General features: G+C 33.4%; 3 protein-coding genes and 1 non-coding gene across 5 annotated transcripts; 3 read left to right on the plus strand and 1 right to left on the minus strand.

Moving 5' to 3' along the window:
• Nucleotides 1–3,001: 3,001 nt before the first annotated feature.
• Nucleotides 3,002–8,692, plus strand: LOC133310648 (vesicle transport v-SNARE 11-like). 2 transcript variants are annotated; one of them, XM_061511607.1, is made up of 6 exons: nucleotides 3,002–3,130; nucleotides 3,346–3,461; nucleotides 5,001–5,059; nucleotides 5,157–5,345; nucleotides 7,271–7,441; nucleotides 8,287–8,692. In XM_061511607.1, exons 2-6 carry the CDS (start codon nucleotides 3,368–3,370, stop codon nucleotides 8,437–8,439), a joined length of 666 nt encoding a protein of 221 aa, XP_061367591.1. In that variant the 5' UTR covers nucleotides 3,002–3,130; nucleotides 3,346–3,367; the 3' UTR covers nucleotides 8,440–8,692. The 2 variants fall into 2 exon arrangements, with proteins under 2 accessions (XP_061367591.1, XP_061367592.1); XM_061511608.1 differs by lacking the exon at nucleotides 3,002–3,130 and having other exon boundaries at nucleotides 3,378–3,461; nucleotides 5,003–5,059.
• Nucleotides 8,693–9,276: 584 nt separating this feature from the next.
• On the plus strand, nucleotides 9,277–11,331 carry LOC133310649 (pentatricopeptide repeat-containing protein At5g15340, mitochondrial). The gene has a single exon (XM_061511609.1). It carries the CDS (start codon nucleotides 9,277–9,279, stop codon nucleotides 11,161–11,163), a length of 1,887 nt encoding a protein of 628 aa, XP_061367593.1. The 3' UTR covers nucleotides 11,164–11,331.
• A 339-nt stretch (nucleotides 11,332–11,670) lies between these two features.
• Nucleotides 11,671–11,743, plus strand: TRNAA-UGC (transfer RNA alanine (anticodon UGC)). Its single transcript has one exon. It is a non-coding gene; the product is annotated as a tRNA-Ala (tRNA).
• Nucleotides 11,744–15,427: 3,684 nt separating this feature from the next.
• LOC133310651 (uncharacterized) lies at nucleotides 15,428–16,769 on the minus strand. The gene is made up of 5 exons (XM_061511610.1): nucleotides 16,602–16,769; nucleotides 16,435–16,521; nucleotides 16,011–16,160; nucleotides 15,715–15,915; nucleotides 15,428–15,614 (listed from the first exon to the last, which is right to left on the minus strand). Exons 1-5 carry the CDS (start codon nucleotides 16,767–16,769, stop codon nucleotides 15,510–15,512), a joined length of 711 nt encoding a protein of 236 aa, XP_061367594.1. The 3' UTR covers nucleotides 15,428–15,509.
• Between the last annotated feature and the right edge of the window lie 245 nt (nucleotides 16,770–17,014).

Consider the following 17,014-nt stretch of genomic DNA (forward strand, 5'->3'; position numbering starts at 1 on the left):
TTATAATTCAACTGAAATTTTATCCTTCTTCTTTTATAAGGAAAAATGTTTCTGCAGTTAATGCAGATAAGTTATCTGCATTAATTCCCAAAACGACGTCGTTTTGGTATTGAAATCTTAAAAAATTATAAATATAAAGACTGTTGTAACCCTGAAATAAATTAAAATTACAAAAACACCATGATTTCCGTCCCAAAACGACGTCGTATTGGCTTATTGCAGATAACTTATCTACAGTAACTGCAGAAAAAGCGAACCCTTAAAATAATATACATGTATTTTTTAAAAAAATTATTTAACATAAAAAATTTAAATATACATGCATAACCAATTAAAAAATATATAGAAATCATAAATTAAAATAGCAAAATATTATATAAAATGTATGTATAATTAATATAAAAAGTTTTAAATTTTAAATTTAGATAAAAAATGACGTCTGTCCTTCTGTAAAAAAAAATTATTAAAATTTAAGAACTATAAAAATTAAAATTTTAATTTAGTACGTAAGAAAGAAATTAAACTTTCATTTTTTTATTGCAAAAGTGTAATTAACACAAATACTTGCAAAAAATAATTATTTATGTAAAATGCTAACAGTTAGAGGTTGAAAACTGGGCTTGGCCTGGAGGGCCGGCACGCCAATATATTTTTGTAATTCAATTGAAATTTTATCTTTCTTTTTTTATAATTAAATTACTAAATCTGATTTCAATTTTTGTAAATACAAATTTGTGAAATTCCAAAGACTGACGACACTAATCCTTGCAAAAAAAAAATTATTTATATAAAATGCTGACAGTTAGAGGTGGAAAACTGGGCTCGGCCGGAGGGCTGGCCGGCTAATATATTTTTATAATTCAACTGAAATTTTATCCTTCTTCTTTTATAATTAAATTACTAAATCTGATTTCAATTTTTATAAATACAAATTTGTGAAATTCCAAAGACTAACGACACTAATCCTTACAAAAAAAATTTATTTATATAAAATGCTAAAAGTTAGAGGTGGAAAACTGGGCTCGACCCGGAGGGCCGGCCCGCTAATATATTTTTATAATTCAACTGAAATTTTATCCTTTTTTTTTTTGGTTAATAATTTTATCCTTCTTCTTTTATAATTAAATTACTAAATTTGATTTCAATTTTTGTAAATATAAATTTGTGAAATTCCAAAGACTAACGACACAAATCCTTTTAAAAAAATATAATTATTTATTATTATTTTATAAATCTGATTGTAGTAAATGAAAGTTCATCTCTGAGATAAAATATAAAAACCCAGACGCAACTATAAAAATGTTTTTTAGTGGATAAATATAAAAACCTTTTACATGCTGATAGTTAGAGGTGGCAAACTGGACTCGGCCCGGAGGGCCGACCCACAAACACATTTTATAATTAAATTAAAATTTCATCCTTCTTCTTTTATAATTAAATTCCTAAATCTGATTTTAATTTTTGTAAATACAAATTTGTAAAATTTCAAATGCTAACGACATAAATCCTTGAAAATAATAATTATTTATTATTATTTTTTAATTGTGATTGCAATAAATGAAAGTCCATCTCAAAGATTAGTGTAGTTGCTTTGATTCTGTTCATATGCATTTATTGCAATGTAAGCAAAAAATATGACTTATACATGCTTATTTGATTAAGTTGCATTCAAATCCCGTTCAGACAACATTTTGTTTGGTCCTTAAAAAAATTTAATCCAATCTTTTTTTTTTGCTAATACTATGACTTTTGAATGTTAACATATTAGTGTTACTTATTTAATTAGTTTTTGCCTTTTGTATCATAGGCACAAGGAACAAAAATCACACAAGAAATGACATATTTAGTAAGTGTTGAACTCATCCCTCCAATGATTGCTAAGAAATGACACTGAATGAATAGCGTTTTCATATTATAGGTAAAAGCTGATATTTTAAATCCATATTTGCTTGGTGTTATTGTTACCTTGATTTTGTTGATGAATGTTATAGTTAGCAATGATTTGTACGCATTTTTCTTTTTATATCACTTTCTCATGTTAACATGGTGTATTATAATGTATTATGGTGTATTATGATGTAGTTGTATGAAAGATTAATTATCTATCTGAATAACAGATTTTTGTTTGTGATTGATATTTGCAAAGCTATGTATTAATGCTGTAATTTTTTTCACCTGAAATATAGAACAAAATAACGACACAGTTTTTCTGTAAATATAAGGTTTGCAGTGCGATTAACCAACCCCGGCGGACGACAAAATTTTTGATCTTTTTCTGTGTGCATCGCACAGGTAATATACTAGTACTAATATAGAGTAGGATATTGTAACAACCAAGTAATGTTACTACCAATATTACAGTCAATTAATTTCACCGTTAGATTTATTATGTTGATCCAACGGTTATATTTATTTCTATCTTTGTATGGTTATGATTTCTCATATTTAATTTGAAAGCATTAAATATGAGAAATCATAACCATACAAAGGTGAAAATAAATATAAAGTATTAAATATGGGGAATCATAACAATACAAAGATGGAAATAAATATAACCGTTGGATCAACATAATCGATCTAACAGTGAAATTGATTGGTAGTAATATTAGTAGTAACACTAATTGGTTGTTACAATATCCTTTCCCATTAATATATTAGAAGTACTATTATAAATTTGGGAAAGGTTATAGTTACTACCTCTTTTTGTTACTACTAAATCGTAACCGTTGATTTTCGTCAATCTAACGGTTATAATATATTGGAAATTAATAATTAATTAATAAGTATGACTCAATATATTATAACCGTTAGACTGACGGAAATCAAGAGTTACGATTTAGCAGTAATAAAAAGAGGTAGTAACTATAACATCTCCTTATAAATTTTCGTTAATATTCATGAAATACTCTGATTTAAAATGATTTTTTTTTTCATAATAAAAAAAAATTAGAAAAAGTCAAGATGGGATCCTAGTCATACTCCACTAATTTTCCCTATGTTGCCGTTTTAATCCTTCACCCAAACGAAACGCACCCACTTTTCATTTGGAATCTTCGCCACCGTTCTCCGGTCAAATTTCCCGCGGTTTCTGAAACCTCCGGCGTCATCTCTGATTCTCCGGTCACCGCAGGTACGCATCTCAGTTTCGATCGCACGCTCTCTCTCTCTCTTTACCATTTACTTCTCAGTCGAATTTTTGCTTCGCCGACCATCGCCCAACTTTCACGTTTTCATGTTGCGTTGATCGAATTAGGGTTTCGGTTTCTAATTCTCGATCCCTAGGTTCCAATTTCGTTTAGTTAAGTTCGCTAATAGTGTTTTTTATTGTTGATCGTGAATGAACAGAGAGCATAGAAGGTCGTGGACGATGAGCAACGTGTTCGAGGGATACGAACGCCAGTACTGCGAGCTTTCGGCGAATCTATCGAAAAAGTGCACTGCGGCTGGTGCTCTTAATGGAGGTACTTGAAGATTCTTGCTTGATCTTACGTTTCTTCTTCTTCTTTTTAATGAGTCGTTGTTCTGTGATTGATGATTCTGGGTTTATAACCAGTATGATTATTTGTGTTCGATTGAATAAGTTCAGTTATTTCGTTAAGTTCTTTTACTAATTTTGTATATAGGTTTTCCTTTTGATCGTAGAATATAGTCTAAAAGTTTATTTGAGTTCTTAGACTTTTATTTTTTTTATTTATAACATGCTCCGATTAGAATGCTCAAATGTGGATCATGGAAAATGTGGATAATGACCGCAATCCGAGTTGTGTTGCGGTCATTGAGGGTTGATGTAGCCACACAATCATGGCCTGATACGGTTGCGGTAGTCATTGCAACTGAGATGTTGCAGCCGCATCACTTGATGTGGTCTGCAATTTAAAGCCCTAAATGGCATATGACATGAATTAGGACCCTTTAATCTTATTGGTGTTTAGCTCCTTTTTACCGAAAATGTATTGATGTGTAGCCCCTAGTTATAGAAATTCCCTCCAGAAAGTTTCTACTCCTGATATTTTCCAAAGCCTCCCAGCTCTTATTATCTTTATTTGGTCATGGTTGAAGACATGAGTGTTTTTGTATCCTCCTATATACAGCACTTAAAAAATCTCTTGGCAGATGCCTATAAGTGAAAAGTATAAATTTGGAAGGGGCAATGCCTTAGGTCTTACTAATGTATTAGATTTGGAATATCTATGGCTTTGTCTCTTGAAGTTGTAAGCCCTGATTGGGAGCAGAAACTGCATTCTGTGGGTTTTTAATGTTAGATTTTAAAGGTTAACATTTAACAATGGCTAGGTAAAGTTCCACCATGCTACCACTTCTATACCTTTAACTATAATTTTTCAGAGCTATTCCCCCCCCCCCAAATTATGTTTGGCCCCCCTCATAGCCTTGGAGTAGTGGTAAGGTTGCTTTTTGGTGGCTGGGAGGTCAAGAGTTAGAATCTCAGACGTAGTCGCTTTGCAAAAATATAAGGATAAAATTGCGTACAATCGACCCTCACCCCTACCCTCTCAAAGTCAGAGAGTCTTTGGTGTTGTTGTGCCATATGCCTCGTAGGTCACATATTCGATTTATGTAATTAGCCTCTTGCAAATGCAAGACAAAGCTGCTTTCTGTAGACCCTTCCTTGAACTCTGCACATAGCGGGAGCTTTTTAGCACATGACTGCTCTTTTTTATGTTTAATGCCCCTCCTTGTTTCTGTTCTTTTGTTAGTTGATAGGGTGGGGAAGCATTCTAATGTACTCATCATGGAATAAAGTAAATTCTAACACTCATTTCATGTGACAAGGTTATTTGGCTCACTATAATTCCTATGGATTTTGACATATTCATGAAAAAATGTCTTAATTAGTAATTATTCTTGAAGTAATGAACTGTAGGAATGACGAATTTTCAAAGGTTTTATCTAGGATGGAGAAAGGATTGAATCTTGTGATTTTATGTTGGAGCAACATATATTCCATTAATAAGTTTTATCATTTTCTGTTTGATCTGCAGAGCAAAAGAAACAAAAAGTTTCTGAAGTAAAGGCAGGAATTGATGAAGCAGAGGCTCTGGTACCTTCTCCCCCTCCCCTTGCCCCCTCAATTGTAAAGTTGGTTCTTTTTTTTTTTTTCCTCGAGTTCTGATGTTGTTTTGGTAATCAATTTGTAGATTCGAAAAATGGACCTTGAGGCAAGAAGTTTGCAGCCAAATATCAAGGCTGTGCTTCTTGCTAAGTTGCGGGAGTATAAATCGGATCTAAACAATCTTAAAAGTGAAGTTAAGAAAATTGTGTCTGGTAACTTCAACCCTTCTGCACGGGATGAGTTGTTGGAATCAGGCATGGCAGATGCTATGACGGTATGGTTAATTTATTTTAACAACCTTTTTTTATGCTAAAAGATGATTGATTTTGTTGTCAAACTACAATGAGGAAACATTTTGATCATCCTTTTTCTTTGTAGTTATGTACTTTTCTAGTAAAATTAATGAGTTAAGTAATGACTTACTGTTGCTGATATAGCTTTTCCTTTCCAAGCAAGCCACGTTACTCTCTCATTACTAATACTTTAGCCATTGCATAAAAAAGTTGATTTGTAGATCACATTGGAACTGTTACTTTAATGATCAATTAAGAGACTGCTTTGAAGCTCTTTGAATGGGAGGACATAGATGAAATCAAGATCAAAGTATGTGCCTATGTGGACCAAAATAGCACCCACCTTACACTTGACCTCTTGTCGCAGGCCCCCAGAAAATAACCTAACAATTGATCCTCCGAAGTTACAGCAGCTTATGCAACCAACAACTTAAATTCTTGGTCATACTCCTCCATGGAACCTGTCTGTCTCAGTGTGTTTAGGCTTTCTTATACATCCCCCAAACTCTTTCCCCCAAACCTTTGGATCAATGCTGACGAAAATCCTTCTCAAAACAAATTGAGTGTCTTCTTTCTCCAGAACCAAAACGAGTGCACAACAGATCTGTCCCTGCCAATGAAAGCCGATTGCATCTTCTCTGATGGCTTGATCTTCTGTTCCTCAGAATTCTTCAGCCCTTGCTATCCATCCCACAGGATCGCCGTCAGCAAAAGTGGGTAACTTGCCCTTTCTTACCCAAGAATGAGATTCCTCACTACCTCATTCTGAATCACTTCCCTCCATGTTCTCCTTGTTATGCTTGTTCAAAGGAGGCGGATTCGGTCTTGAACAGGCTGCTCATTAGTGCTATCTTCATTGAATTTGATACCCTGCTTCTGCATATATTGTCCAAGAAGTTGCATGATTCCATCAATCCCATCCGTACTTTTCTTGATTTCAGACAATTGAGCTCCATATTGCTGGTCATTTTCTTAAAAAATTCCACATAATTTTCCAGTGCTTCAACTCTTTATTCAATGTCTGCCAACTGAGGATCTTGTAGGTCGGATCAAATTGTTACGAACCCACAAACAAGAAATGAAGAATTGTATAAGAGAGAGAAATAATAAGAATGTTCTATTACTGGTGAATTAAATCTAAACAGAAAAATTGAAGTATTCTCCCTCCAAGAGTTTCCCCTTCAACAAAGGGCTTCCCCTTTCCACAACTGAGATACTGCTCGATTTCCCAATGCTGACAGTTAAGAATGAATCTCCCTTCTACCCTCTTCTACTATCTAAGCTAAGCCCCTGCCCTTGTTATCATAATCACCTAACTAATTCTATGACTGCCAGCCAGGGCCCTATCAGCTTGTCTGTTTATTTTAGTGACACATACAATGTAGACAAGTGTTTTAACATTTAAAATACTAGTGTGTTACACATGCAATGCAGAAATAACTTCATAGTAATTTTTAAAAATTGGAATAGTTTGTAATTTTTGTATGTATTATACTCAACTAATTTAGACTTAAGGTAAAATTATTCAGAAAATACTTATTATTCTAATTTATATTAATATTACATAAGGATTAAAGTTTCAATCTGATCATTAATGGATAATTTTTATTTTATTTTAAATGATTAATGTTTCTTTTTCTGCCAATGGATGCTTAGATAGGTATAAATATTCGGTTAACTGTTTGGTTGGGCATCCAAGATTTTATTGTATTAGATTATAAATGTACTTTACTTGTCCAAAAGTATCACCTGTCTTCAATCCTATTGTGCCAAATGGCATTTCTCTTGTCTGATTTCTAGATATGGGGAATGATTGAGCTTAGATTCAATCTTGATTTCTGAACACTCCTGTTTCTTGGATTGGTACCACCAAAGCTGACCCCAACTTCTAATGTAAATACATTAGGCATCAGCTGATCAGAGAGGAAGATTAATGACTTCAACTGAGAGGTTGAACAAGACCGGTGAAAGAGTTAAGGATAGTAGGAGAACAATGTTAGAAACAGAAGAGCTTGGCGTTTCAATTCTTCAGGATTTGCATTCACAGCGACAATCTCTGTTGCATGCTCATAACACGGTAATCTTTTTTCTTTCTTTTTTAATATATTCTGTGATTGTGACTCTATTAGTAAAATGATTCTTTTAAGAATTTTAGTTTTCTAATACAGTAATTTCAGTATGCATGCTCTCCGTGACTGTTACCTTTGAGTTATGATGGAAATCGCTTGTCAACTTCTTCATTCTAATATTTGTATAAATGCCGACTATCTTGTAGCAGTTTTTATTTTGTTTCTTATATCTCTAAATTTTATGCATTTGAATTTGCTTTAACATTGTTAGATATAAAAACCAATCTCGTCTTCATGTAACCACCCAAGTTTTTTAGATAGTTGGTTCACTGTGTCACACAAGGTGCAATAGGCCGATACGTTATCTGTGTTTCAAGTACAAAGAACTCTTCCGTGAGGAGATATATATATATATATGAGAAAAATGTTTGTCATTTTAAATGACATAAAGTTATGTCATTTTAAGAGAGAGATAGACACAAAATATTTTTTTATTTAAAATTTAAATTAAAAAAAAATCACCTACTTTCTCTCCCATGATTTCTATTTCTTGTGTCTATATTTCTCCTAAAATGACATAACTTATGTCATTTAAAATGAAAAATATCAAATCATATATATATATATATATATATATATATATATATATATATATATATATCATTCATGTCTATCATGTCTTTTCACCAAACAGCTTTACTTTTTAGGATAGCTGGTTCATCAAAAATATTAACTTGTAATCTGTTATATTGTTTTCAAAATTTAATTGAAAATATGAAGTGTTCTTTACCCTGAGTGGCAGTGGTGAAAGTACATTCCCTTGATCTACTGATGGTTATATTCTCTCATGCAGCTTCATGGAGTGGATGATAACATAGGCAAGAGCAAGAGAATTTTGTCCAACATGTCAAGAAGGATGAACAAGAACAAGTGGATGATTGGCGGCATTGTTTTGGTCCTTGTTGTTGCTATCGTCTTGATCCTCTACTTCAAACTTTCTAAATAGCCAATGGCTCACCTTTTCTCGTAATGGTTCATAAATATCGCTAAGATACAACGTATTCCTATTATTTTCTGATTTGTGAGTGCTCGGACAAAGGTGTTCGTTGTGCAGTGCTGCTAGCTAATTTGGCACTATTGGCTTCTTTCAATGTATCGCATTATTTGTAATGTATGGAATTCTGATTTCTTTTTGGCCATTTTTTGCATGAATTTAATCGTGAAACCAGAATTCTGTGTGGTTATGCTGTTCAAATTTAAACGGGATTTTGACTCTAAATCTATTTGAGAAAATAATGTTGTTCAATGCGACATGTAAATCACTTGCATAGAATCCTTATGCTCCTTATAGATAAATCAATGATGAAAGTGAAAACAAATAAAATATAACCATTTTTTCAAGGGAAAAATTCACCCATGCTCTTATGGTTTACTTCAGAATCACTTATGCCTCTGTGGTTTTTTTTTAATCACATATGTCTGTGTGCTTTGTAAAAATTAAGAAACCACAGGGACATATGTGATAAAAAAACATACCCTTTTACAAATCATAGGGGCATATGTGATAAGAAAAAAACCACATGAGCATAAGTGATTCTGGAGTAAAACACAAGGGCATTGGTGAACTTTTCCCTTTTTTCAATAATCCATATATTAAATTTGGCTATGTTGGGTGGTGGTAGAAAATAATTGTAATTGATGGAGAAAATCGCTTGAACCGGATCAGTAGATAAATATATAAAAAATAATAATTTGTAATTTGATTTCAAATGGCAAGAAGAATAGAAGATTACGCATTTCCCACCCTTTATTTTAAGCTATTTTTGTTTTGGGTCTCCCTCTTATGACAGTTAATCCACACTGTGCTTCTTCATCGCTCGCTCTCGCTCTTCGCTCTCTTCTCCGAAGATGTGCACGCGCCGCCGCTCTCCTCCCCGGCAAGCAACTCCACGCCGCCGCCACTGTGACCGGCCTCCTCTCATCCCCCAAGCACTTCCTCCGCAACGCCCTCCTCCATCTTTATGCAGTTTGCGCGTTTCCCTCCCACGCGCGCAAACTGTTCGACGAAATTCCCCACTCGCACAAGGACTCCGTAGACTACACCGCTCTCCTACGTTGCTGCGCCCCCCGAGAAGGACTCGAATTGTTCGTCGAAATGCGCAGAGAGGGCCTGACCGTTGATGGGGTGGCCATGGTTTGTGCGTTCAACGCGTGTGCAAGGCTTGGGGATGTGAAGGTTGGGTCTCAGGTTCATGTGGGTGTGGTGAAATTTGGGTTTGGGGAGTATACTAAGGTTTGCAATGCTGTGATGGATGTGTATGTTAAGTGTGGGCTTCTGGGTGAGGCAAAAAGGGTGTTTGAACAGATGAGGGATCGTAGTGTTGTGTCTTGGACAGTGGTTTTGGAAGGTGTGGTGAAATGGGAAGGTGTGGAGAGTGGAAGAGTGGTGTTTGATGGAATGCCTGAGAGGAATGAGGTTGCTTGGACTGTTATGATTGTGGGTTATGTTGGAAATGGGTTTACAAGGGAAGCTTTTTGGCTTCTGAAAGAAATGGTTTTTGGTTGTGGTTTTGTGTTGAGTCATGTTACGCTTTGTTCGGTTTTAACAGCTTGTTCTCAGTCTGGTGATGTGAGTGTGGGTAGGTGGGTTCATGGTTATGCTGTTAAAGCAATGGGGTGGGACATTGGTGTTATGGTGGGGACAAGTTTGGTTGACATGTATGCAAAGTGTGGTAGGATAAGTGCTGCGATGATGGTGTTTAAGCACATGTCAAGGAGGAATGTGGTGGCATGGAATGCTATGCTTGGTGGGTTAGCCATGCATGGACTGGCGAAAGTTGTGGTGGACATGTTTCCTTGCATGGTGGAAGAAGTGAAACCTGATGCTGTGACTTTTATGGCTTTGTTAAGTGCTTGCAGCCATTCGAGTCTAGTTGAACAGGGTTGGCAGTACTTCAATGATCTTGAGTCTGTTTATGAGATAAGGCCAGAGATAGAGCATTATGCTTGCATGGTGGACCTTCTTGGTCGAGCTGGACATTTGGAAGAAGCTGAGATTTTGGTGAAGAAGATGCCAATTCCTCCAAATGAAGTTGTTCTGGGATCTCTTCTGGGTTCTTGTTATGCACATGGTAAGCTGCAGCTGGGGGAACAGATTATGCAAGAGTTGGTTCAGATGGATCCCCTCAACACAGAGTATCATGTCCTACTTTCAAACATGTATGCATTGTCTGGAAAAGTAGACAAGGCAAATTCCCTAAGGCAGGTTCTTAAGAAAAGGGGTATAAGAAAGGTTCCAGGAATGAGCTCCATATATGTTGATGGCCAACTTCATCAGTTCAGTGCAGGGGATAAGTCACACCCACGAACTGCAGAGATTTACATAAAGCTTGATGACATGATTTGCCGGTTGAGGTTGGCTGGCTATGTTCCCAACACAACATGTCAAGTATTATTTGGTTGTTCGAGTAGGGATGATTGCATGGAAGCATTGGAGGAAGTAGAACAGGTATTGTTCACTCATAGTGAGAAGTTGGCACTGTGTTTTGGCCTAATGAGCACAGCATCAGGTTCTCCCTTATATATTTTCAAGAACTTAAGGATATGCCAAGACTGTCATTCTGCTATCAAGATTGCCTCTGACATATATAACCGTGAAATTGTTGTTAGAGATCGTTATCGATTTCATAGTTTCAAGCAAGGTTCTTGTTCTTGTTCTGATTATTGGTGAGTGATTCTTTAACCTGAGAGACACTGGTTGGATGAGGAAATTGAAGTTTCATTCATCAGGACTCAGGATAATAACTCAGTTTTACAATATGAGGAGGATGCATCTTCAACCCAAGTGTTGTTGGGAAAAGAAACTATGAGTAGCTTTTAGTTTTAGGACTTGTGTACACTTACCTCAACCTTTTTTTTACAAGGTTATAAATAATAACAATATCTCATTTAATATATAACTAATGATCTAGATCTTCTACGTTTCTTAAAAAACTGGACACAAATTTTATAAACATAACATAAAAATTCTCTGTCAGAATTAGAACTGCACGTCCTGAAGTTTTTATTTAATTTCAGGTGATCGTGTTCCTTATTGAACATCACTTGGAGTTCCAGAATTACGAAAACACAAAAAGTTTCAGAATGGACATGAAAGGTTTACCCGAAGCTTTGCTGTCTGCATGATCATAATTAGTCTCTATGAACATATTTTAAAAGTACTACACGATTTCCAAATGGGGATGTAGCTCAAATGGTAGAGCGCTCGCTTTGCATGCGAGAGGCACGGGGTTCGATCCCCCGCATCTCCATGTTTTTCAAACTAATTTTTTTTCCGTCTGTTTTTGGTTTACGTGGAAACATAATCAGTTTTTAGAAGTTAAAATTTGTTTCTTTAATATTAATATCAATAGGTGTTTGGTAGATGAGAAAATTTTTTATCCGATAATCTCGATTTTCAGAAATATGATGAAAACATTCGGTTTACAATAATATTCAAAAATTAAAAATTTAGAAAAATTTAATTTCTCCTGAATCTTACAAAATACCTTGTATCAAACGTCCCGTAGCAAATGTAAGGAAAAAAAAAATGTAAATACAATTGATAAAAGGTGTAACAAATCATCCTTCAATTTTATTCAACATGCATGTATTGTCTGCTATTGATTGAACTAGAGTTGTAATCAGTGGCGGAGCCAGACCAAAAATTTAGGTGGTGTCAAATTTTTTTAATATATTAAATTATCAAGATATTTATCATAATTATACAAATTAATCAAAAAAAATTATTATGAATTCTAGCATAGTTATTTAAATTATGTATTAAATAATATCATATAACATTGAAAATTCAAATGAACAATCGTTAATGATTATGGGTTCCCGTTTCTGCAGTCATCGTAGATAAGTTATCTGCAGTAAACCCAATACGACGTCGTTTTAGGACAAAAATCATGGTGTTTTTGTAATTTTAATTTATTCTAGGATTATTATAGTCTTTATAATTATGATTTTTTAATTTTTCAATCCCAAAACGACGTTATTTTGAGAGTAAATGCAGATAACTTATATGCATTAAATGCAGAAATATTTTTCTAAATGATTATATATCAAAGCAAACATATAAAAAGACATTAACCTTTTGGGTAAGCATTTCAAACATAAGAATTTCACTTTCCTCCTATAGCATGATAAGTAATGAACCAAGTATTGTCATAAGGATATGAAAACACACAAATATAATATTTTTCTATAAATTTCACTTTATAATTGAGATATTAACTATAAATTAAAGCATACAGACAACATTTAGAGTCAAAGGGATTCTCCTTCATTATACTTTTCTATTTACAAAATATATTTTTGTTTGATTCTTCCATCTTTTCATTTCGTAAGCCATTGCTATTTCAATCGAAGTCTCGCAGAGCTAGCAAGTTGTGCAACAACTCAGATGAAAAAAGGAGCAAGAGAGAGAAATCTGATTGCAATTGTAAGTCACAAATTAAGACTTTGAAAATGATTTTAATTTATGGGTCAGGTAAAAGGATTTAGATATTGGGTTTTATTTTTTTGATTGAAAAACATAAATATAATTATATTTATTTAGGTGGTGCCAAATTATAAATTTAATCTTTGTTAATTATAATTAATTATATATTTACATATAATAAATAATTTTTTTTTAAACTTTGGCACCTGCTGCCAAAGGAGTGGCTCCGCCACTGGTTGTAATGTACTTGTTAGGTTACATCTAATAATTGTGCTGTACAAGACCAATATAACCAATGAAAGCATCTTTGCTTGTTTTATTCGTTCTTAGGTTCTCATACTTCTTCACATGTTCGAATTTTGAACTTTGAAAGATAATCGAAACAAAAACTTTTGTGAGGGGACACAGATGCCATGCCAAATAAGAATAGTGAAAAGTGAAAACCTCACGCTACACATATATATTTGGACACTTCTTGTTTGATAGTTGTTCTTAATTCCTATTATTGTTTTACTTGTAATCTAACAATTATATCAGAACATTCAGACAAAATCAATTAATCAAACATATATATACCAACTCTATACAACATAGTTATTATGATATTGTGGGGTTCTCCTCTTGTACGTCTGTACTCTGTATTTATGCCTGATTTGTGAGTGTAATATTCCTTGAATATTCCATCATTAATAAAAAAAATGTAACATATTACTTTAAGTTTGTAATTTAGTATACCAATATTAGATACACTAGTATCTTAAAATCTTGACGATCAACTAAAATTAAAGTAACCTCCGTATACACACATATACACGCATATATATATATATGTGTGTGTGTGAGGCAGGATCATTTTACACTGATGTAAGAATAATAAGTCTCACTCATTAATTAATTTTTAATTTTCAATAAATCTCAACTGTTAAATGCACGAAAATCAACGGTTAAGATTTAGCATAAGATTTATTATTCTTATCCCGGTGTAAGTTGATCCTATCCCTATATATATATATATATATATATATATATATATATATATATATAATTCAATTTCAAACAACAAATTTCTAAATGAATTTTAATTAGGTTTTATAATCTTGACTGTAATGTGTGGGAAGCGTGTTCCGTTGTGAAGAGCTGGAGGTTGTATATTTGAACTAAACAAAAAGGACCACCACTCAAAAAATACTTTATTTCATTTGATCTCTTTACCCCCTTTTCTATCCTTATCCTCCGACACCTTGAGTTGTCATTAAAAATTAAATTCTTATTTTGTTAAAAAGAAAAAAAACACCTAGAATATTAATTCATGCTTACAACAAACTCCAAACCAAAAACCGAAAATAATCACCACCAATCATTGGTTCAAGTGACACGAAACTTATTTTTTTTAAGGAAAAAATATTACTGCAGTTAATGCAGATAAGTTATTTGCATTTATTCTCAAAACGACGTTGTTTTGATATTGAAATCTTAAAAAATTTAAATATAAAGACTATTTTAACCCTGAAATAAATTAAAATTATAAAAACACCATGATTTTCGCCCAAAACGACGTCGTATTGAACTTACTGCAGATAACTTATCTGCAGTAACTGCAGAAAAAGCGAACCCTTTTTTTAATTAGAGATTTTGAGTTGTGGAAATGAAGGAAACAATATTGGAAGAGCCAGCCACCTCCAGTATGAATCCAACAGTATTCAAACTGGTTTAGATCAAAATCAACATTAATAACACATTTATCCCAAACTAATTAGGGTCCGTGATAGATTAACCCAAATGAAAAGTCCAAAAAGATTGAAAAAATAAATAAAACATATATATATATATATATATATATATATATATATTAAATATTATCCAAAAAATAGCAATAAAAAATTAAAAGAAAAAAAATAAATAAAAATAAAAATAAAAATATACAAGAGAACAAAAGAAGTTGAAATACAAATAAAAATAAAGAAAGAGAGAGCCAAAAAAAAGAAAAAAAGAGGAAGGCAGACAAAGAAAGAGAGGGAGATATGAGGAAAATCATTAAAAAGCAACCATATGGAATATAGGAAGAAAAAACGGGTTGAACCTTTCACCATACTAATAGCTTTTCTTCAATCCATCCTAAGACACATCGTTTGTCAATCTATATCACTATATTAAGTCTTGTTTTACTATCTCTCCCAGGTAAGTTTTAGTCTACCTCTTCCTCTCTTTGTGTCAAACTCTTGGTAACAAATTTTTGATCTTACGGGAGAATCTAGGATTTTCTCATTACGTGTTTGAAACACCTTCAATCTATGTTCTCTCATCTTTTCAGCCACCGATACCACTCTCACCCTTCATCAAATATCTTCCTTTCTTATGTTATTACTCAGATCCAGTTTAGATAAAAAAAAAAGAGGGAAAAAAGAAGAAGCAATTAGAGATGAGGTAACAGGATCATATTTTCCTTTTGAAAGATTCATGACACTTAATCAGAACTGAATTGCAGTTTAAAAATTAATTGTATTACTATCCATGGATTCAATTGGCTGCAAATATTCTTCACAACCCTTTGCTATCAAGTTGTCAACAAATAGAATTGAACAGCATGTTTAGACTGATTTCTTGTTCAACTTGTTCCTCTTGAACCTGCTATAATCTGCTAATAATCTACCCTGGAATTCCTTCTTTACTTCATCCAACATTGTTTTGAAAACCTGTTAATTAGCATGTCGTCAATACTTGGATTAAACAGACTAAATTAGCTACATCCATGTGCCAAATAGAAGAAAATGAAGTGAGAATAGGAAGTCTAACCAACTCAAAAGTATCCTGTAAGACATTTTCAGGAATGAAAGCCATTGTTGGAGAAACACAAAAGCTTATCTTCATCTCAGTTTGATTCTTAAGCCAGCTATGTGTTCCCCTCCTTTCTGGGTATATGGTACCTTTAACATCTAGGTTGAAGTTGTAAGGATCCATGTAAAAGCTACTGAGGCCTTGTAGCTCCCATCTTAACTGAAAAAAAGAAAATGCTCACTTGTACAAAATTTAATAAAAACAAGTTACAAACTGACCAAAGTATATTTATATATTCCAATGCAAGTGCTTACAAAGTGAAGCTCAAGAATTTTGGTGATATGATGAGGTATGTTAGGTGGGTATCCTTCTCCATTTGACTTGAATGTTAATCTAACATCTGCTGTTGGCTGCACATTCAAGAATAAGCATTGTATAGGAGGCATTTTTATCCTCCACTCTTCCTGCATACATACATATTACCACAAGCACTTTGAGATGACAAAAGTTTTAACATGAACCAACTCTTTTGGGAATTTAAAGTTGTTGGGCAAAGGCATATGAATGATTTTATTATATCTAATGACATATTTATATTATACCTAACAAGTTTCCTAAGGGTCCTTTGCTCTAATTAAGGAGGATCCATCTAAAAGAGGCATTCCTTTCACCAATGTGAAAGTAATGTTCTTTTAACAGATTTTCTTTCCCTTTTTCTAGATGATGAATGCAAAATACCTCATTGAGCTGCTTAGTTGTTCCTTTATCAGGAAATACAGCTTGGATTATTCTGTGCTTGTTGTCCATATATTGATCAAAGGAAGCCTGCAAAGCAAATCAATAACATTTATGTTAGAGACACACTGATATGGAAGAGGAGGATGGGGAGGGTGAGAACTAGTTACCCCTGGCAACTCATAAAGAGGAACATTAACTGTGCTTCTATAACTGAATGAGGAAGTTTTCTCATTCCTAATCACTAAGTTTGATGATGCCTTTGTATGACAATATCCATGAAACCTGTGCTTCTTCAGCAATTGGGGTTGGCAGGGAACTGTGAGAACACTTGCCATGATATAGTTGACACAATGAATATATCTAGCTTATAAATCTGTCTTCTCTACAGAATAAGGTATACTATTATTACACTGTTCTCCTTCATTCATGATATTTAATTAAATATGAGTGAGTTAGATTCTGGTAGTTCTCCTAATTACTCATAATTTTATTTAGGAGAAAAAATTAACTACAGTGGAACAAGATAGTTTATCCAGTTAATATTTGGTTGATCATTAGCCATTATTTCTGACTTTAATTA

Source organism: Gastrolobium bilobum, unplaced genomic scaffold, assembly GCF_033153095.1.
Source record: "Gastrolobium bilobum isolate Gb01-03AN ecotype WA unplaced genomic scaffold, APGP_CSIRO_Gbil_v1 utg113285, whole genome shotgun sequence".
Taxonomy (NCBI): Eukaryota; Viridiplantae; Streptophyta; class Magnoliopsida; order Fabales; family Fabaceae; genus Gastrolobium; species Gastrolobium bilobum.